The 22426-nt window shown below is 40.9% G+C and overlaps 1 protein-coding gene across 1 annotated transcript in view; it reads left to right on the top strand.

The window, feature by feature from the left end:
- The window catches only part of LOC132959871 (cilia and flagella-associated protein 47-like), a 46005-nt gene that overhangs the window by 3814 nt on the left and 19765 nt on the right, over positions 1-22426 (top strand). Inside the window, exons 9-39 of the mRNA XM_061033122.1 lie at positions 837-1066; positions 1159-1366; positions 1916-2147; positions 2395-2517; positions 2629-2821; positions 2911-3007; positions 3384-3600; positions 3674-3918; positions 4044-4174; positions 5327-5449; positions 5566-5697; positions 5805-5882; positions 8122-8269; positions 8394-8476; positions 8926-8962; positions 9201-9274; positions 9493-9715; positions 10605-10830; positions 11798-11998; positions 12461-12561; positions 12708-12830; positions 16372-16597; positions 16708-16779; positions 17187-17324; positions 17900-17981; positions 18203-18298; positions 18698-18884; positions 19588-19685; positions 20165-20281; positions 21320-21454; positions 21959-22071. Of these exons, the coding sequence (XP_060889105.1) occupies positions 837-1066; positions 1159-1366; positions 1916-2147; positions 2395-2517; positions 2629-2821; positions 2911-3007; positions 3384-3600; positions 3674-3918; positions 4044-4174; positions 5327-5449; positions 5566-5697; positions 5805-5882; positions 8122-8269; positions 8394-8476; positions 8926-8962; positions 9201-9274; positions 9493-9715; positions 10605-10830; positions 11798-11998; positions 12461-12561; positions 12708-12830; positions 16372-16597; positions 16708-16779; positions 17187-17324; positions 17900-17981; positions 18203-18298; positions 18698-18884; positions 19588-19685; positions 20165-20281; positions 21320-21454; positions 21959-22071 (4489 nt within the window). The remainder of the gene's footprint in view (positions 1-836; positions 1067-1158; positions 1367-1915; positions 2148-2394; positions 2518-2628; positions 2822-2910; positions 3008-3383; positions 3601-3673; positions 3919-4043; positions 4175-5326; positions 5450-5565; positions 5698-5804; positions 5883-8121; positions 8270-8393; positions 8477-8925; positions 8963-9200; positions 9275-9492; positions 9716-10604; positions 10831-11797; positions 11999-12460; positions 12562-12707; positions 12831-16371; positions 16598-16707; positions 16780-17186; positions 17325-17899; positions 17982-18202; positions 18299-18697; positions 18885-19587; positions 19686-20164; positions 20282-21319; positions 21455-21958; positions 22072-22426) is intronic.

Here is a 22426-nt window from a genome sequence, read left to right as displayed (position 1 = left end):
GTAATGCTGTATTCCCCACACATAGACGATACCTGGGCTGGCCGCCCAAGTATATTTTGGACCTGTATTAATTAAATGTTTAATTTATTCATAAAGTTGCTGCGTGCATGAGAGAGCGAGAGATAGAGCGGGGGGGAGAGAGAGAGTTCACGAGCGAGTGCAAGCGTGTGCGAGGACCTCCCTGCTCCATGCAACATAACAAAACTCCCGTTTTGAAAAAAATCCCTCTAGACTCCTGCAGAGAGATAAGACACGGCAAAACCAAGAGAGCAGAATCACATCAGCTTCAGAGAAAGAAAGAGAGGTCAAGAGAAGGTCCACTGTCCGTACACCCCTCTTGTAAATACACAACGATTGAGGTGCCTTGCTCCTATCAAACTAATGTTAATGTACAGCTGCTTGCTGCTGATGCTGTGCTGAACTCATATAAATAACGGAATATCGAGTGGAACTTTTCAAAATGTTTGTGCGTGTGTGCGTGGATAAATTCAGCAGATTAAAGTTGTTTGTTGAAAAAACAAAATTAATTTAGAGGGAAAAACACATTTTTGTATTGATATAAATACAAACCTAATATTAAAATATACCCTAAGATAAGAGTAAAAAAAAAGTATGTTGATCTCCCGCAACCCCTCTGCGAACTCCACCGCCCAGGTATCGCGTCATTTTGTGGGAAACACAAATCACAACACACTCTTGATGGGAAACACAAAACATCCTATAGAAATGCTCTAAACTGTTTCAAGTCAGCAGTTAGGTTATTGTCACTTTCAGTGCAGCTTATTTATAGCAGATTCCCCGGAAACACTGGATTAACCTTTTCTCTGTCTCTTTAGCTAACAGCAGTGTGGAGCTGGCAGTGACAGGCTCTGGACTGCCTGTGTCTCTGGTACCAAGTCCCTCTAAAAGATTGGATTTTCTCACCTGTGTGATGGGTCGACGTGTTGACCTGTTGTGTGTCCTGAAAAACCTCTGCCCTCAACTTCCTGTAACTTTCCGCTTCCGCAAGATAGCTCATTTCACTGCCAAGCCCTCCTCTGGCACAATCCCCCCCGGGCAGTGCCAGGTAAGAATGGGGATTGATTCAGTTAAGTATTTATGAAGGCCAAATGGAAGTGTGAATGTTGCCCCATTTTTTTTCTCTGTTGTGTTCCTCAGGATGTAGTTTTGTCTTTCACTGCAAGACAGCAAGGGAGCTTCCAGTTGTTACAGAAACTGGATGTCTTAGGTCATGTTGTTCAGAGGGGAAGTAACAACACCGAAGATGTACCTGGACTTGAGCTTTGCAGCTTCCACACCATTACCCTTCACCTATCTGCTGTCTGCTGCAGTGAGACCACACACCCTGGGCCTAAGCTTAACCCTGGTAAATGTTACAGGAAGAATCTAACAATTTGTATATCTCGTTACACTTTAGCTCTCCTAATTTGCCCCAAGCTGGTTGGAAAAGCTTTTAAAACAACTCCTAGTTTAGAAAATACTCATTATTTTTCCCATACTAGCTGGCCACTGTAGTTTTAGCAAATGCTTCTTTCACAGAAGGGGAAAGGTACATTTGTTATGGACAATTTTTTTTTGTTGCTGTAGATGAATCCACATATCGTGCCCTAATGAGTATTTGGAGTTCAGTTTATTTGGGTTTGATTTAAAACTAACTACAGTTTGTGCTCATGGTGATGAAAGCAAGTGCCGACCAGTAAAAACGATTTCATACAGTGATGTGTTTTTAACTACAAGATGTACTTGACTTGGATGTGTACACAATCATCCAAATCATCATAATACAATAATTTTACTGATAGGTCTTTCATGGGCAATGTTGGAGTAAAATCTGATTTAAAATGTCACAATACTATTCCCTTAATCAGATGATTTGAGAGATGGAACTGTCATGCTCTAATTGGTTGTTTTGCAGGCATCACTCCAGCAGTAACCAATCCAACCAGATCAAGGCCTCACATTAGAGCCAGCGAACTGGCTCGCTGCAGAGAAATGGCACATGCTGCTGTACTTAACGCTGACAAAACACGACTTCACATACAACGAACTGAAAAGAAGCAGAACAAAGAAGTAGAGGAGGAGTTCCTGGCTTTTCCTAATGACAGAGCAACAAGCATCAGGCCTACCTCTGCACATAGACAGTACAGGTAGAGGTCATGGAATCACTTGTCTACTTGTCCGCTTCTCTGTGTTGTGATTTGTTATGTTTTTTCACAACATATACTTGGAAATGTTATATATTTATGTCATACTTGGGGAAGTAAGTGTTTATAAAAAAAACAAAACTGTGGAGCCTATAATCATAAATGGATTTTGCAGGATACGTTGTTGTGTCTTCAAGTAGATTTTAAAAAACGCTCTCACTTAAAGATATCATGTCTTCATTTTTCTCAGGACCATCTTCACAAACTATTCTTTTACTGACAAAGAAGAAGAGCAGAGACAGCGGCATAGACAGATTTACAAAGACTTCCTCAAACAGTTAAGACAAATGCGCCTGGAGAAGATCAAGGAAAGGTAGGCTTGCTTATGAATAGTCTGATTCCTGTCCTGACGGCCTATTGCAAGATTTTTTCCCCCAGCATCATACAGCTCAACAGTAAGTAGTGTTGTTTATTTTGATGTTAGACAGCAGGAGAAAGTAGAGGATGACGTGGATATTGGGATTGTTCCTGCTCAAGGGCTTGTTCCCCCTACACTCCACCTCCACGACCTGGAGATGAATAAGATCTCGAAGATGAAGTACATTTATTCTTCCCCAGAAACCAAAGGCAGCTGCCCAAAATACATAACATCCAAAACATGGCACTTCAACAGCCAGGTCAGACCAAATAATAACCAAACAATGATCTTTTTATTAATTAAAATGTTGACAGATCACTTGATATAGTTGTGTTTCATCCTTTTTAGGTTTCAGACATAATTCATGTAATTCCCTCTACCTGCCAGGAGGTGGCAGACTGCAACAGGACTCTGACGGCTCAGGAGCTCTACCAAGTTGAGATAGGTAAGAGTTTCATGCAGAGGTGCCAGAGACAGAGTACAAAGTGTGAGAAGAGGCATAACTAATTCTTCTTTTAAAAAAAGTACATTTACAAGATGTTTAACACCAGCTCAGTGCAGTGGAATAGATTTCATGTTAAAAGTGGGGTTAAAATGGGGCGCTGGTGGCGCAGTGGTTAGTGCGCGCGCCCCATGTATGGAGGCTGTAGCCTCAAGCGGGCGGCCCAGGCTCACATCCCACCCGTGGCTTCCCTCCAGCATGCCATTCCCCACTCTCTCTCCCCGATTTCCGACCCTATCCACTGTCCTATCTCTCCATTAAAGGCATAAAAAAGCCCAAAAATAAATCTGGGGTTAAAATCTGTCTTGTTCCTCATTAGGTCCATTGTTGGTGGACTTCGGCGAGGTGTGTGCTCAGTCAGTGTGCGTTGAGAAGCTGAAGCTAATCAATCATCTGTCAGTGTTTGTTTGGGTTCAGCTGGAGCTGGACTGCCCTGAGCTGCAGGGCTCCTCACCCCTGTCCCATGTCCTGCCACCCCACTCCCACAACATCTTACCTCTGACATTTCAGAGCAACAACCTTGGTCCTTTCTACAGGTTGGTTTGGGAAGCAGCTAGAAACATTTAAAAAGCATGAAAATCAAGTTTTAAACAGGTTTTTTTTTTCCAGACCTGTATCTTACTCTGTGAACAAGAAACACCCCGGTCAGATACTAGTCCAGGCCCAGGTTGTCCCTGTGGATTTGGAGCTGTCAACCACCCTGCTGGTCCTCCGCCCAACCCCAAATCTTCTTGCTCAATCAGGATACAGGAGCTTGGTTACCCTTCGAAACAAGCGTAACCACCCTGCAGCCTTCACATGGAAACCAATAGTCACAGATAGTGGCATCTTGTTCTCCATCAGACCTGCAACAGGTGCCAAAAGTGCAGTCTCCCTCTCTGATGTGTTTGCCTTTAAGAAGCTTCTCTGGTAAAATGTAATAAATGGATTTAACTGTTTGAATTTGAGCTGATTCAACTAATGTCCCTCCCTCCTTCAGGCACAGTGGAGCCATACAGGGAACTGGACTGTGAGGTGGTGTGGCATCCATCCTTCTCCTCCCCTGCTGAAGGAGACTTTGCTCTGTGTGTCCATGAGGGCAATACACAACATCTGCACTGTGTCACCAAGGTTAGGTTCAACAAAGAAGTTTTACAGCGTAGCCACTTTTAAACTCAGCGCTGTACTTTAAGCCACTCATACAGAATCTATCTGGATCAAGGGTTTGTAACTTTGGGATGTTGGAAAAAGGAGAGAGCTAGAATACACCTTCAGGCTGGCATTAATAAACCCTCAGGACTACTGCTTGTTTGTTTGGCAGACAGGAGACAACAGAGGGGATTTTGGGCTGTATCAATGACATATTTTCTTGTGACTAAAACATATTTGATTTTGGGCAGACAGCACTATCCGATCATTGGAAACCATTGATTTATGTCCTCAGTATATTACTTCATAACTTCACTAGAATGTAAACAATGTGACAGTTTTCAACCCCCCTAACCTGTGGAGTTGTCAGACAGACAATCTTCTTTAAAATAACTGCAACAGAATGGTTGATCAGCTAGGATTAATGAAGACTACAATTAATTTAAATAGAGAGAAATGGAAATCCAGTTTTTAAACAGTAACAGGGATGTGCTCTGTGTTTTGGATCCATTTAAATGTTTTATGCTGTGCAATAATTTTCTACACTTTTGAATAACAGCCAAACATAATTGATGGGAATTCTCTTTGAGATCACTCAGCAAAGCTGTAATAAAGTTTAAAAGCAAAAGAGATTTTCAACAATCTAAAAGGTGATTTATAAAGGAAATGAAATGACTGGTCAAATAGAAAGAGCCTATTTGTTTTTCCCCAAAGTTCAACAATCATATAGGGCAAAATCCATCACAGAGGCATGTATTGATTCCTCCTCTGACAGCAGCCTCAGTAGACCAGAACACAGCAACAAGCAGTGTTGTGTTAAAAGTTAGCTTTGTGACTTTTATGTTTTTTTCAATGAAAAATCTCTCCCGCTTACTTGCAGTTGTGTGTCATCATCTGTAGATCACTCTCTTCACTGAGTCATACACATGCAGCAAATACATGTGCTCTGGGGGCTGTCAAAAGCTGTTGTGTAAAATGTGGGAAATCGGTGACTAGATTTGAATTAGACAAGGCAGGTTTGGGAAGAGGGGGTGGCGTAGAAATATAGAACCAACTATTATGGATAAAATATACCTGGAGAATGACATAAAACACAGAGGATATTTGTAGTTTTCATACCTGTGTTTCTCTCAGGTTGGAAGCACAAGTGTCCAGCTGGCAGAGAAACGGGTCTCATTTGGATCAGTGCCCCTAAACATGCCTTCCATCAGAACTGCAGTCTTCCACAACACAGGGCAGAACCATGCTTACTACCAGGTGCCCACACACAAACACACGTATGCAGATACTTGCTTTGAGCATTCAAACTTGTGCAAACCAAATAAGAAACACAGTTAACCTCTCTGCTGCTTGCTTTTGTTTGTATGAGGCAGGTGCTGGATGTTTGCCCTCTGCCAGGCATGATGGTGAGTCCTTCAGAGGGTGTGGTGCCAAGCGGGGGGCAGGCTACTCTCAAGATCCACTTCAACCCTGACTCTGTCTTCAAGTTTGACACAAGAGTGGAAGTAAGAGAGAGAAAGAAGAGGAGATGATGATTTATCTTTGTGTTGGTAAAATGGTAAAATAGAGGAGAGGAATTTCCATAAATATGCTTGTGTTTTGTCTGTTACAGATAGCTCTGAGGAACATGAAATCCATCGAGCTTAGAGTGGGCGGCTCAGTGGAGCATCCAAATGTAGACATCAGTGTGGTGAGTTTATGTGCGCGTGTGTGTGTGTGTGTGTGTGTGTGTGTGTGTGTGTGTGTGTGTGTGTGTGTGTGTGTGTGTGTGTGTGTGTGTGCGCGTGTGTATGTTATGCACAGTTTTCTTTAGGTCTGACAAACAACAGCAATAAAAATGGCTAGAAAAAAGAGATGGCATACAAAGCCAATCATGTAGCATTGTATTAACTCCTTTATTACAGTCTTAAGCCTACAGCGGACAATTACTGTAAATGTAAATGCAAAAATTAACATTCATCTTCCAACATCAGCAAGCAAAAGACGAATCTATTCAATATATCTCAATCTAGCTACTGGAGATGTATCTCATGACTGGAGCGTATTAAACTTTCTTCAAGTGGAAAAAGAACTTAGATCTCCCAAAAAAAGAAAAAAGTGCAACTCCTGAATATTTATCAATGGTAGTCTCATCAGAGATTGTGAGAGACATAATTAATGCAACCAGAGAATGTTAAACAAATCAAATTAATTTGACATTTATGAGTTTTATGGACAAGAAGTTTCACAAAAGCTTAATGCATTGCTCTGGAATAGTGTTCCCAGAAACATCAGACCAAGCGGTGTCCTCACCTATGAGCATTTCTTGTTAATAGGGGTTATTTTGGAGGAGATTTCAGTGATATTTAGTCGAGTGATAGAAGAAGAAGTAGGATTGGTAATAAGTATTTGGGACGAACTGAAGTCTATCCAGGACTTTATTGGGTAACCCAGTTAGAATTTGGAGAGCCAGCGGACTTTGTCTTTGGATGTATTAATGAGATCTCAGCTTTATTGGTTATTAATTAGAACATTTTTTATCACGTCATCCTAATTGTTATGGAATGTCAAGTCAACATTGAATGTTCTTTTTATTTATCAGAGGTCATCCATAGTGTGATCAATGTCAGAGTTGGAGAAAAACCAGTGACAACACAGCAATACAGCAGCATTGAATAGACTATCTAAAGAGTTGTGTTGGTGATATCTTATTATCTCAACCTGTTTTTAAGGACATTCTAATGAACTCTCAACTACTTCATATATGCGTACCTCTCCGTCTCTTTGTCTTGCAGCTTTAATGTTTTCTGCGATCTTTAGTTTGTTCCAACCAAGAGAACATGATCATATATATCCACAATGCAACAGAGTCTGTGGCAACAGTAAAACTATTATATGAATCCTGAGCTGTGTGTAGGTGGTCCATTGAGCTGTTTCTCTAGAAAGTACAGCATGTATTGTAAGAAAAGTTGATGAGAAGAGAAAGAAATTAATATCTCAACAAGAGTGAAGGACAGAAAGAAAAACACACAATTATCCGCCCACATGACTTCCCTTCACTGACATATTGCAGTTTGTAGAAACTAAACAACATCATAAGCTGTCTTAACAGCAGCTGTTGCTTAATCACTGACATCTCTTAACAGAAGATCGCAGAGAGAGTGAGCCAACTGTCGAATATGTCAGCTTTGTTCAGGTTTTAGCAACATTTTCTCAGCTGCAGTCAATAAAGAAAGAAAGGTCCTTCTGTTGATATCTTAACAGATACAATCACAGCACTCGCCAAACATTATATGTGAACCAGTAAAACTGATCATATATTGGCCCCTTGCCACAAAAAGCTAATTTGTTAAATCACATGAGCATTTAAATAAAAATAGGAGAAGTTGGAAGAAAAAGAAGAAAAAAAGTGTGCTTGACATAATGTATGAAGGTGTGTGTGTCTCTTTGGGGACATCATGGGTTGCACCTTTGAAAGAAATGGAGTCAAGGATATTCTGCTTTTGTACGTCTGCGCTTTTCCAAAGCAGAATATTATTCTTTCGTATTCTTATTTGCTTCAGCTAAGCTTCCAAAGCAAGATTTCATTCTTTTGCTGCGTTCTGAAACTTCAAAAACATCGCTTGTACATAATTTGTTAAAGTTAATAGATAAAAGAAGAACAGAGGCTTTACAGTCAGTTTGTTTTTAATCCTGTTTCACTCTCTGTTTAAGCTATGTGAACTGTTTCTTTTTTTTTTACCTTTTCTGTATGTTTGGTGGCAAATAATTAGATAATCTAATGTCTGGACTGGACAACTGGAATCACTTTTGTTTGTAACATTTGTGCTTTAAGATCAACAATACTGTTTTCAAGCCTTATATCAAATGCAATATTTTGCATTCTCAGTCATTCATCTTTGAGACTATTAATTCTCTGCTGATGTTTCATTCCCCCACCCTGTTTTCAGTCCCATTTCCAGTTTCATGGTGTCTATGCTAGTTCTCAGCGAGCGATTCCGTTTGCTCTGACAAACCGCTCGTCAGCTAAAGCCCGGGTCACCTTCGACCTGTCAGAATACACAGACTTCTCTTTGCAGCTGTCTCAGCCCTCAGCAAGTATGCATTTGCATCACACACAGTGCAACATATCACACACTTGGTATTTGGTTGAGAGCAGGTGATATGTCCTTAGATTGTTTTGTGTTTGCTGAGTTTTTTTCCTTTGTGTGATTTTTGTCAGCAGATAAGGAGCCAGGTGTGACTGTTGTGGAAGTCCAAGGCTACCAGAGAGTGGACTGTTCCCTTGTCTTCTCCCCCACCCAAGTGAGATTTTGACCAATGCATTGCATTTACACCATTTTAGAGCCGTCAGATGAAGCTTAACCTTCAGATTCATTGTCTTGTGAATTGTCATTGTCGAGTTTGACCTTGTATCTCTAGCAGCTGATAATCAAGCAGTAGCAGGTGGTAGATATGCTGCCGTTAACTTTAATTGTATCTCTATATAGCTTATTAGTGTTGGCAGAGACTACATAATGCCTTTCCATTTTGATTCAGTCATTTAAAAAACTGTGAAATGTGTGTGGTTGTACAAGCGATATCTTAAAATGTCAAAGAAGTATAAAAGGAAAGTCAAGGAGATGTCTTCCTGCAGGCAGCGAGCTATGACTTTGACCTGCCACTGAAGGTCAACGGAGTGAGAAGGCATGCTGCTTCTTTTCCTCCTTTCCCCACTCCACCCTCCTCCTCCTCCACCTCCTCCTCGCTGACAGCTGGCAGCAGGCACCATGTCGTCAAATCTCATCCTCGGTCTGTCACCATGGTGACACAACAGTCACATCACATACAGGCCACAGGTAGTGTCATTAATGTGAAGCCACAGTTGTTGTGATGGCTAACTACTTTAAACACTGTTCAACATATATTTCTGTGTTTTCCTACTAAAATGCTGTTACACCGTTTTTGCACAGAACAAATTTTTTCATTTCGTTTATTTTTCCTGAGTTCAATTTATTATTTCCCTACTATTTTTTATGTGTATTTTTAGTGCTGTGTGCCCCACTGGAAATATCCCCTTCTAGTCTACAGTTCCATGTGGAACCAGAGTCTGACAACACTAAGGTATACCTGCATCATTTTCTTTCCTCTCTCCTTTCCCATGTTTTTCCCCTCTCTCCATCTTCATAGGCTTTTCAAAACTTTGAAATCCAATCCCTTGCTTCTCTTTTCATCTTTGTTGTTTTCTTTATCATTTCTACATGTCACCTAGTTGTGTGTATCTGTGTTTCTGCTGTCTGTTTCTTTTCTTTTCTGCCCCTAACTCGTCTCTCCCTCTGCAGACAGTGGAGCTGAAAGCAGTGTGTAAAGAGAGTGTGTTTTGGCGTGGAGGTGTCAGGGAGCATGTCAGCTGGTGGTTTGACTGCAGTGCAGTAGCAGTACGGACAGAGAACGGAAGAGAGGGGGAGCTACATGCATGTACAGTGTCTCCAACATCAGGATGCCTGGAGCCCGGACAATCCATTTGTTTGGTTGTCATCATCAGCCCTGAGTCAATCAGAGAAGGTGAGAAGTGATTGAATAAATCTACATTTACTATCCTTTGTTCAGAATTCTTGACCCCTTTCCCACTTCAAAACACACAAATAATGTACATCATATTTTACTGTCAAATTAAGTGTAACATCCCTCAGATGATAGTTTAACATGGGTCAAAACATAAACTAAATCTATATTTAGTTAATATGAAATGTAGAGAGCATACAGAGAAAACTTAGTTGAAACTTCTGTCAGACCTGTAGTCATACATTTTTTATCATAAATTTTACCAATGGACTTATATCTTGAATCGATCTCACTGTCATACACATGAGAGGGACTGAGAGTGTAGGACAGACCTCAGGGAGTTTGTAGCAGAGAGAGATGTTCTAATCGCTCTGCAGTTTTCATGGGACTTTGTGTTCTGTCAGCAATGCCCAAACTGACCAGTTTGGTGTGCACATAAGCAAAACGTTTTTTTTTGTGATTACTTTGCAACAGTCTGGTGCTTTTTGCAGAAAATTTAACGAGCCGATTTGTTTTGAATCAATGTTGCTCACACCAGTTTAAGACTGCAGATGGAGGAGACACCTGCTACCTTTAAATGCTGTAGAGAGAGTGAGCATAGTAATGCAAAGGCCTTAAATATAGGCAACTGACTATGTTGTATTACAGTATTACAGTAAGAACCACTTATTAATCTTTCTTCTGTCAAGTTGGAATGAAAACCATAATTGGAAAACAACCTTTTTCCCCCTGTGTGATTACATGTCAGATGGATGAAAAAATGTACAATAAAAGTGGAATAAACTAAATGAATAAAGCTAGAGGCTGATATAAGAAGGTGTCATGTTCACTGATTGAATAGCTTTTGATAGCACCACCACAATTTGATTTGTACATTTTCTTCTTCAAGGGTCTGGAAACATGACCAAACTATCGCTCCCTCTTTACCTGGGAGACGAGGGAAGTGAAGAGACTGGAGGACAGGGGGAACATCAACCCTACAGAAAGCTGTCCATCACTATTACTCGCAAGCTTCCTCGTATCACCATCCAGCCCCCTCAGATCCTCCTCACATCTGTACCTCTGCAAACCAGTGCAAGTGCCACAGTCACCCTGCTCGCTTCTGGATATCCTAGGTAGGTTCACACATGCACACACTCACAAACACGAATGTTTTCGGTTTTCCACAGGCCAAAAACTCTTTAATTTATTCATGAATGGTTCACTTTGGATCACAACGCCTACACAACTGTTTTACGATCACAGTTGTTGTCATCTATGTTTTGGCTAAGTGGAACAATAACATTGATGCATTTTTATTGTGTTTACATTTTTTTTTCAGCTGGTGGTAATTTAGCAGCTGTGTTGAGCCATTGGAGCTAAATGGATGCAAAGTAAACACAGGAACATAAACTGATTTATTCATTTCAGTGGGATTTCTATCAATCAAGCCAGGACTCATTTACTGGCAGGCCTGTGCTCATGTTAGATTTCACTTACATTGTAAGCCAAAAAGCTAATCCTCACTCCTCTGTGGTTTACATTGTTATTCAGATTTCACAGTAGACAGCAATCTGGCTGCACCATTTACAGTTCTGGCAGCATGTTCTGACCCACATTGCTTTTACTGAACAGGGGAACATAGTCCTAAGGTCCTAAGGCTCTCCTTACACTTTGTTATCTTAAAACATTTTTAAAAATGTTAAAAGAATATAAAAATTTAAATTACGTATAGTAATACAGACTTCTTCCCAACGGCAATATGCATGATGTTATCTATAATGTTACATGGGAGCACGAAGGTTGAATTAAAGATTTGAGCTCAGACTCACTCAGCTGAACGTTTTGCATTTAATTTTCCCATGTCAAATATAAATAGCTTCACAGTTTAAACATCAATAGATTGACAGATTTTGCTGTAATCTTTTCACTACAAATTTGTCATCAGCCTATCTAAAGGACAAATTTTCATTATAGATCTATAGACCGTAAAATCTGTTATATAAAACTTTTAAAACTTTTAAAACCAAATTGGTCATCTAAAAAGTTGGCTGTGTCCTTTATACCAGTGCGATCAATATACCTGTTAATCCACATTTGCAGCGGAGCTACTGTAACAGCTGAAGTGAACAAGGTGAAACTGGAGGATGGAACAACAATGCAACCTGTGTCCGTCATATTTCCAGAGGGTAGCACCTTCCCTGCCCAAAAGCAGGGTCAGGTTATCTGCAATGTGTTCTTCTGTTCTGCCACCCCACTGTCCATCTGCACAACTATCACCTTCACTGACCACCTGCAAAACAGGTAAATGCCCCATATATCTTTTATTCTTATATCTTTGTTGTTTTTTTGCCTACTTTCTTTCTTCATCCAACTCTCAAACAGAAATAGTCCTGCCATTATATCTCCATTTGATTTGTTTTGCCCTGTAGTTTCTATTCCTCTTCTTTACCCCTTAAGTATTATCTTGTGTAATCAGCTGCACAGAAAATGTGCTTTTTAAAAGTATTGCTTCAACCTAATTCCAAGCATAGGCTTTCTCTTTTTGCATTTTCCCTGGCAATGGCAGGGTTAAAACCCATGTAGTTCTCCTTCACCTTAACAACATTTATTAAAGGGTTACTCTTGTGTCTCATGTTGTCAAATAATCCAAAAAATCAACAGTTTTTTTTATTATTACTTGCCTTTTCATTAAAACATTGATTCTAGCTAGCAACTGTTTTTCTGCTTTTCTCTTAAATTTGACCTTCCTCTCTTTCTCTGTAGATTCAAGGTCAAACTGTGTGCCATTGCTGACAATAGCCAATTGACAGTCTGGCATTACATGGGCCTGCACCGATCTGATCAACAGATAGTTCTCAAGACTGGTACTGTATATCACAAACAAGTGCACGTACATGGCACAATCCTGCCATGTATGTGCTGGGGGGATTATAACCATTTTGCAGCTGTGAAACTTTATCCAATATCTTTCTTAATGCATCTGATTGGTTTATGTGTCACTGTCATACAGGGGCCACAGCTGTTGAGGCCATCCTTCAGAATTATTACACTCCAAGTCCTGCACCTGGTCCGAATTCATCCTCCTCCTCATCGTTTGATCACAACAGCTCAACAAACAAGACCTCAGTCTCAGGTCAGTAAGATTCACTGTATGTTTGTGTCATATAATATTAACTACAAAGTAAATAAGTACTAAAGATATCAAAAATAAGAATGTGAATATATACAACCAGGATTTAACTAAGCATTACTAGTCTTAAATAGGAAGATTAAATATGGAAAGATTGAATGTAAATGTGCAAAAACAGAGTCGTAGATGGTTATAAATTAAATATGAAAGATTAAATGTAAATGTGCAAAAACAGAGTTGTAAATGGTTGTAAATTAAATATGAAAGATTAAATGTAAATGTGCAAAAACGGAGTAGTAAATGGACAGTATTGACATAAGTTAAAGTGCATGAGTGTAGACATATTATAAGCAGAAACTATACAATATAACGGCGAGTAGACAGCCAAATGAAGTGAACATGAGTGCAGGGATAATTTGTAAATTTAACATGTGCAGAACAGATTACAGTAAAGTGAGACAGATATTATCATGATGACAGTTCTCTGCTCGCATGAGGTGAGCTGTGAGAGTTATGGCCTTCGGTAAGAAAGATTTCTTGTATCTGTCCTTGTGACAGCGGAGTTGTATCAGTCTGTTGGAGAAGCTGCTCCGCTGTTTGTCCAGTAGGGTGTGCAGAGGGTGATCAGGATTATCCATAATGGATAACAGTTTGTTAAGAGTCCTCCTCTCTGTCACCACTACAAAAGAGTCCAGCTTGCAGCCTATCACAGAGCAGGCCTTCTTAATGAGTTTGTCCAGTCTCTTAGTGTCACCACCTCCAATGCTGCTCCCCCAGCAGACCACAGCAGAGAACAGTGCACTGACCACAACAGACTGATAGAAGATCTCCAACATCTTGCTGCACATGTTGAAGGATCTCAGCTTCCTCAGAAAGTAGAGTCAGCTCATCCCCTTCTTGTACACAGCCTGAGTGTTGGCCTTCCAGTTCAGTTTGTTGTCTATGTTGACACCCAGGTACTTGTACTCCTCCACCACAGACACATCCTCTCCCAGGATGCACAGCGGTGGTGGCGCTGTCCTCTTCCTTCTGAAGTCGATCACCATCTCCCTGGTCTTATCCAAGTTCAGAATCAGGTGATTTCTTCCTGTCCACTCCACAAAGTTATCCACCAGCTCTCTGTACTCCCCCTCTTTCCCATCACTTATACACCCAACCACCGCAGAGTCATCAGAAAACTTCTGCAAGTGGCATGACCTGGAGTTGTACTGAAAGTCAGAGGTGTACAAGGTGAAAAGGAAAGGGGACAGCACAGTCCCCTGTGGAGCTCCTGTACTGCTCTCCACCATTCCAGACTGAACACTGCCAAGTCGGACAAAATGTGGTCTGTCTGTCAGGTAGTCAGTAATCCAGGAGGTGATGGACGAGTCCACACCCATCAACTGCAGCTTCTCTTCCAGCAGTTGTGGCTGGATGGTGTTGAATGCACTGGAGAAATCAAAAAAAGTGATTCTCACAGTGCAGCCGTTTCCCTCCAGATGTGAGTGAGCACGCTGCAGCAGGTAGATGATGGCATCGTCCACTCCCAGGTGTGGCTGGTAGGCAAATTGTAGAGGGTCAAGGGATGGTTTCACCTCCGGCCTGAGGTGGGTCAAGACGAGCCTCTCCAACACTTTCATCACGAGATGTGAGAGCCAGTGGTCGATAGTCCTTGAGATCAGATGGTGTCGTCTTCTTTGGGACCGGGACCAAGCAGGACGTTTTCCACAGCACCGGTATCCTCTCCTGGCTCAGACTCAAGTTGAAGAGGTGTTGCAGAATCTCAGACAGCTGGCTGGCGCAGGTCTTCAGAACCCTTGGGCTGATGCCATCCGGGCCTGGAGCCTTGCTAATGTTTAGTTTCTCCAGCTGTCTCTTCACCTGGCCAGTTGTTAGAGTCAGGGGGGGATGGAGCAATTCACCTCAGAGGGGGAAGTGCATTCCTGTGGCCAGAGTCCAAAGAGTTCACCATGGGGGGTTGGGGGGGAGGGAGAAAATACAAAGGGAGACAGGGAGGTGTGAAGTACAGGGGTGTTGTTTGAGGTGGGAGAGGCAGATGAAGGCTGTGCACTAAACCTGTTGAAGAACAGCTTCACGAGGGCCCTTGTTTATCCTTAAGTTCCCCATATACATAAATGTTGAAGAACAGGTTTAGCTCATTCGCCCTCTGCAGGCTGCCAGAAAGTTGTCTTTCTCTCCCTTTGAAACCAGTGATTTCCGTCATTCCAGTCCACACATCCCTCACGTTGTTCTGATGGAGTTTGGCCTCCAGCTTTCTCCTGTATGAGTCCTTGCACTCCCTCAGCTTTTCCCTCAGATCGTGCTGTATCCTTTTCAGCTCCTCCCTGTTTCCAGACCTGAAGGCTTGTTTCTTTTTGTTGAGAAAGGCTTTCAGGTCACTGGTGATCCAGGGTTTGTTGTTAGGAAAACAGCGTACAGTCCGGGCCGGTAAAGCAGTGTTTTCACAGAATTTAATGTATTCTGTGATGCAGTCAGTCATGCTGTTAATGTCCTCTCCATGTGGCTCGCAGAGTACATCCCAGTCTGTGGACTCAAAGCAGTCCTGCAGTGCCTCATTGCTCTCCTGTGTCCACCTCCTAACAGTCCTTGTGGTCACAGGCTGTCTTTGGACCAGGGGTTATACTCTGGTGTCAGTAGGACAGGTTGTGGTCTGATCTGCCCAGGGGGGCTTCCTTAACGTTAGCATACAGAAGGTCCAGTGTTTTATTTTCTCTAGTTGGACAGTTAACATATTGATGAAAAGTGGGTAGTGTTTTGTCCATTTTTACATGATTAAAGTCCCCATGATTAAAGTAATGGCTACAAAAGCATTTGGATGCTTAGTTTGAAGCTGTGAAACAGTAGAGTGAATGGCATCACTCGGCATCAGCTGACGGTGGGATGTAAACAGCTATAACAATGGCGTACGTGAATTCCCTGGCCAGGTAATATGGGCGCATTCCAACAGCTAACAGTTCAATGTCCGGGGTGCAGAGACGTTCCTTCACACTAACATGGCCAGGATTACACCATCTCTCACTCACATACAGTGCAATCCCTCCACCTTTCTTCTTACCGCTCTTAATAACGTCCCTGTCCGCCCGAAAAGTCCTGAAGCCGGGTACCGCCACGCTGTGGTCCGGGATGTCCGAGTGCAGCCATGTCTCCGTGAAGCACATAATACTGCACTGGCGGTATTACAAGCGCGTCGAGTTCGTCCGTCTTATTGCCCAAAGACCTCACGTTCCCCATAATCACCGCTGGTACAGAAGGCTTATGTTTTCTCTTCTTAGCGCTTCTCTTAGCTCCAGCTCTGCAACCCCGGCGTTGCCTCCTCAGCTCCCCCGGAATTACAGGCCTTTCTCCGGGCAGTAGCACCTTGGAGAGCGCCATCAGCTGATCACGTGTGTAAACAATGCCCTCACTCAGCTGTGCGCTGCTCTCCGTTACAAAGAGTGTATGTGTATGATATGTTTAAATATCTGTTAATGTTTGAATGTCTATACCTTTATTTCAGCAGTATTTTGTTTAAAGTCCCCACTGTGTATGTATCTGTCCTCCTCAGACTCCCTTCCTTGCAGTGGAAGTGTAAGCAGCCAGGGCAGCAGGGATACAGACATCTTTCCAAACACAGACACCCCAACCAATTTTGGCGTCCCAGAATTCCCTGCGGCCAACTCAGAAGAAGGACTTTATTACCAGAATGTGTTGATGGCTGTAGAGAGGTGGTTTAGCCTCTTTGGGTGGCCGGGCGGGCCACTTCCTATCTCTGTACCACACACACTCAGAAGGTAAAACTCAGTAGTTAAGTTCAGCAGCCGCAATTAGAGGCATGTTAATGTCAGAGGATTTTAACTTTTAGGGACTTCAGTTTTAACGTATTCCTCCTGTTTTTCACCAGAAATGTGTCAAAAATTCAAACAAATCATTCCAGTGGAAGGTCCTTTCGAGTCAGTCAAAACAAAGACTCCAGGTGCGTTTAGGCAAATATGGAGGGTGTAGTTTGTAAATGAATTAACTTTAAACTGCAGAGTCAAATTTAGATCATGATAAGATATAACATAACTGCATGTTTAAATCTGTTAAAAAAAACTATGATACAAAGTAATATAAAGCACCTTAAAGCAGCTTCTGCCTGCTGGATGCTACATTTATGTATATGGGGAACTTAAGGATAAACAAGGGCCCTCGTGTGCAAATAATGTTTTTTTAAAATGGGTTTTTATAGACTATTAAATCTTAGAGAGCTAAAATAGGGTCAAGGAAAATAATAGATTGTACCTGAACTGAAGCTCAGTCGGGATTTAATTTCCTAACTGTAGTGGCATCGATCTGTCTGCGGTTGCAGGAGATGTAACTTTATTGTGTTGTTGTGTCTAGGTCTGTAGTGGACATGCTTCATCACTTGACTGGCAAACAGATTCCTGGGATTTCTCACTGTCAGGCATTTTCCAATGATATAGACAAGCGCACCAAGCAGCTGCTACAACAGCATGAAGCTATGCTTGCTTTTCTAAGGTAGGCTTTACACACCTTTACAATGCAACAGACATGTTTGACCTCTGCGATTTAAGACATGCAATTCTAATGTTTAAGTAATGTATTGGTGTCCTATTCTTAAAAACAGTAATTAAAAAATCTGTATTGTGTGCATTTACTTGTGTGAATAAAGATCGAGAATCTCACACACAGTAGTCATTAATGGTCACACTGCACCGACCCTCCTACTTTCAAATCACTGATCAAAACTCACCTCTTCAAACAAGCTTTTAATGTATGATTGTGATGTATTTCCTGTTTTCTGTTGTTTTACCTTTATTGTTGTTATCTTTATGATTTGTGTGTAATGTTGCAATGTCTGTTAGTCTGTCCTTACTGTGCTGTTCTTTCTGTTTTTAACTATTGTAAAGTGTCTTTGAGTTTTTTAAAAGCGCTTATAAATAAAATGTATTATTATTATTATTTATTATTATAAGACTTCAGCAGCAAAATACATTGCTAGAAATGCTCAGGAGTGCATGTGTGAAAATGCCTTTAGTAAAGCTGTAAGGAATGTTAATGTAAAATACCCAAGACTGTAACTCTGTGTTCAGGGTGCAAGGAGCCTGCCTTTGTCACATTAGACCAGAGTACTTGCTGGACATACAGGAGTTCAAACACTGGTGCTTACTGCAAGTAAATACACATGCACCCACTCAACAATGAAATCTTAGACCTACACCATGTATATCAAATAGTATGTCCTTTAAATCAAGTTTTTGATCATTTAAAGACAGGAAACAATTGCAATCGCTTTAGCAGTGAAAACTCCATCCTATGATTACTGTCTTTTACTTAAACGTGTGCATATCTGGAGTGTCTTGTCGTCTTGACTTACATGTGTGTATTTCTCTCAGGCTAATGAGGATGGAAACAGTCTGGACTACGGCAGTGTTGACTATGAGTCTCTGAGCAAACGGTCGTGGACTGATGTGCTGCTGCAAATATACAAGGTGTAAAACTCTTCTGACTCTCTCTATGTTTCCTCTGACATTATAAACTGTTCATCTCAGTACCATAACACTGGCTTTTCTTTGATATCTATCTGTGCAATATGATCGAAGTACAATTTTCCTTTGTCAATCCCTTGTACATTTTATCCGTTGGCTTTCTCTCCCTTATGTATTTCTCTCTCTTCCAGGCAGTGGTCTTTTTGAATAATTAATACTTCTTGATGGTCAAATAAAGGTTAAATCAAGGGTTGAATAAAACCTATTTGACTTGACAGATCCTGACATCTTAATGGAAGCCTGAGAATATTTTTGTACTGAGAAACAACTTGTAAATGTGTCTCTGTGTGAATAACGTAGTAATGCTGAGGAGCAGTAACCTGATCTTGTAATTTATTTCAGGTGCTGGTATTATGTCGCGTGTCACAAAGTGGTCTGAATGCAAATCTGAAGCATGAAGACTTTGCTGGAATCCTCCAAATCAGCTCACAGCCACTGAACAGTAACATCTATTCATCGTGGGAACTCCAGTTACTCTCTTGGCTCAACATACACTACCTGGGCATGAGGGAGACTGTGTGGGAAAAAGGTGAAACACATAACATGTACACATGTCTGTATGCGATCAAAGATCTTTTATTGTAGAAGACGCTCCACTCTATGCAACCCCTTCATACTAGCAAGTGTACTTTTTGTGGTTTCCATTTTTGTTTAAATTGGATTCTAATTATATCAATAATTTAAGACCATCAGCTAAAAGGTGTTTACACTAGAACCATCTCTATAAGGACTTAGGGCTATAAATTCTTTAAGAGAGCAGTTCCTGATCCAGACGCAACAGAGTAGAATGTTTTTTAGAAACCCAGGAGGATTTTATTGTTTCACTCTGTTCTTAGTAAGTATAGTTGTAATATACTTCTTAATCCGTTTCTGAAGCTCTTCCCCTTATCATTTTAAATATTAACCAACATTTGGAATTAATATAGATACATTTTATGCATATTCTTTCCAATGTCTATTGAACTTTTGCAGCTTCTTTCACAACTTTTGGGATGGTTATTTTATTTTCAAGTGGTTCTGTAACCTTACAAACTTTGCTACTTTTTTCCAATATGTGACACAACTGCATTTCATACTTTCTGAATTCAGGTCAACCCTGTGGAAACATTTCCTCACCACTTGTAACATACTTTTATGTTCATGCAAGGCTTTAGGCAAGATGTGTCAGTACCTTTTGATGCTTGATATGTATTACTGATCTGCAGTAATTTCTTCCTGGTAATGGTTTGTAGGTAATGTCCCATCAGCTCGCTGGATCGTGAATTTCGACCTGGACTTGACAGATGGGCTGGTACTTGCTGCTCTGCTTGCTTCCTACTGCCCGTACCTGGTCAGTGTGTGCGCATGAGCGTGTCTGTTCATTTTGTGTGCAAATCCTCTTTAATGTGTGTGTAAGTCAATGAGGGATGGTGGTTAATGTCTGTAAGTGGCACTCTGATTGATGTGATGAGGACGCAATTAGTCCTGAACAAGATTAGTTGAACCTCTTATCATTCTAAGCACCTTTTTGTGTGTGCATGTTAGTGTCTAAGGGAGAGAGTGCTATTCACTCTGTATTTTAGTAGTGGAGTTTTTCCTGCAAGGGTCTGATAGGGAAATTTGTCTCAATCCTAAAATCATCTGTCAAAACCTAAAGTTTAAACCTTTTGCAAGCCAAAAACTTGATTTACAGAGCATGTATTGGTACTGAGCCATGGGTAACACACAACCAAATGCCAGAGAAAATAGAAATATTATCCAAATGAAACATGTGGGGCTACAGATAAATCTTGTCATCTAATTCCACTTAACCACTGTGTCCCGAATTAGATCTGCAGCCACTTCCGAAGGATGTACACCATGACTAGCAGCCTGGAGCAGATTCTTCACAACAACATCATTGTTGTGCAGGCCTTAACTGCACTTCGTCTCAACCTGGATATACAGGTAAATATCAGACAGGACTGGGTTTTTGTGTTGCACATTTAGATAACCAGGTCACCTAGTTTATGTCAGTAATATGACTATTTCCTTAAAAAAAAAAAAATGTCTGACCTTAGTTACCAAAAATACTTATTCAACCAAGTTAGTTTTCAGGTTTAGCTCCGGGTTAGGTATAACAAATGTGAGAATCAATCAGTGTTTCCCCTTCCTTTGTCAACCCCATGTATGTGCACATTATTTTATAACAACACATGCACGCGCGCACACACACACACACACACACACACACAGATTCAGATTTAAGGTATCTGCTCTGAATATTTTTGGATTGTACTTGAATAATTAAGCATTGTGCTTCTATAATGTTATTAAATTAAGTCTCTTTGTGTTCTGATTGCAACAATTAATGCTTCCTGGAGTCAAAAGCCACAAGCTCAATTGATAAGCAGAGTTACCTTGGGAAGTTATCTTCTTTGTAACTCCACACAGTTATTTTCATTTTCAAACTTGAATTCTTCAACCCCAATGCTGACTCAGTTGACATAATTTAAGGACATCTATCAGACGTGTAGTCTGATAGATGTCCTCTGATAGATGTCTCTCTAGAGCCACAAAAGGCTATGCACAACTTCTTTCACATTTGAAGTAGTATTCCCAACAGCTTGAACACTCACTGATGAGTTCAATCAGTGTTCCTCTTAGGCAAATATATTCAATCTATATCTTTAAGCTGAAGCTTTCATTATGAAATACAATTAGTAATACTTTTATTTAAAAGGCAAAGTGGACAGTTTTAATGCATTTAAACTTCCAAGTTGTTTAATATCACTTGACTTTATATTCCAACACTTGACAGACATAATGGAAAGAAAATTGTCAGCGCAATTATGTTAAATCTACTCGTGTCAAAATGTGGTTTTACAAAAAGAGTTTCTCTTAGGCATAAGTGGAGGCGTAAAATATGTCACTGTCATTCTTTCAAAGATTAGGCAACCTTTTATGCTGTGTGCCTCTGTATCTGACTGTGTGTGATGTGTTCAGCCCACAGACTTGTCAGACCCAAACCCAGTGCAGATGGTAATGCTGTGTGTTCACTTGTATGAGAGGCTGTCTCAGTACCTGCCTCTGCACACCATCACTCTTTCAGGAAGCCTGCACAGCACCTTCACTAAGCAGGTAGCCCACACACGCACACACACAGACACACACAGCATCAACTTTGGTCTTAAAAGTCACCCAAATAAAAATTAAACTACCTGCCTTGTATATCAAATTCATGGCCACATTGAAAGTGAAACAGCTTGGATAATAGCCTCCTGGACAGATAATGACACACACACAGAAACGCACAAATACTGCCACTGGGCTGACACACATTAACAGGATTATAGGCACACACACATACATTAATAGGATTATAGATGCAGCCACGCACACACTAACAGGATTACAAAAACAGACAAACATAGATTTGGGTAATGATGCACAATGTCAGGTTTAAGCCACATTACAAGACAAAAAACAGATGTCAGTTTGTCTCTGCTAAGCTAGATGGATTTCATTTTTAAATTGTTTTCTGGCAGCAGCATGTGTCTGTGTTTTTGTGGCTGTACTCTCCTTCTTTTATATGTATAAACAAACAGCTACTTCTTTTTGTCTTTGTGTGTTTGTGCACTACAGGTGCGTCTAAAAAGCCCATCCTCTAAGCCTGTAAAATACCAGCTCTTCCTTTTAGGAGAGGATGCCCATCTCTTCTCCCTTCCTGGTGGATCTACTGTCACCATTCCTCCAAAGTATGCTCTTTACCTACAAAATGTAAATCTCAATACAGTTTTGTAAAAGGTAGCATGCAAGTGTACAGTACAGAACAGAACATAAATATGTGCAAGTTTCCCCAGATTGAATGAGGTACAGTTAAATATAAAATATGTTGTATGTTATTATTATCATCAGCCTAATTATCTTTGGATGAACCAGTTACCTTCGAGCCTCCCCTGCCCTCACAAATTGAGACGTTTTGGAAAAGTTCATAAGTTGTTAGGTGGTGCTCCACTACAGGCAGAACCAGCTCTTTATGAACAATCCTACCAACTAGGGACTTAGAATCCAGGCAGTGTCATACCTCTTTTAAACCTATAAACAAGACGA

Source organism: Labrus mixtus, chromosome 24 (assembly GCF_963584025.1).
Source record: "Labrus mixtus chromosome 24, fLabMix1.1, whole genome shotgun sequence".
NCBI lineage: Eukaryota > Metazoa > Chordata > Actinopteri > Labriformes > Labridae > Labrus > Labrus mixtus.
Note: the sequence above shows the minus strand (reverse complement) of the source record. Positions and strands in the feature narration are given on the sequence as shown.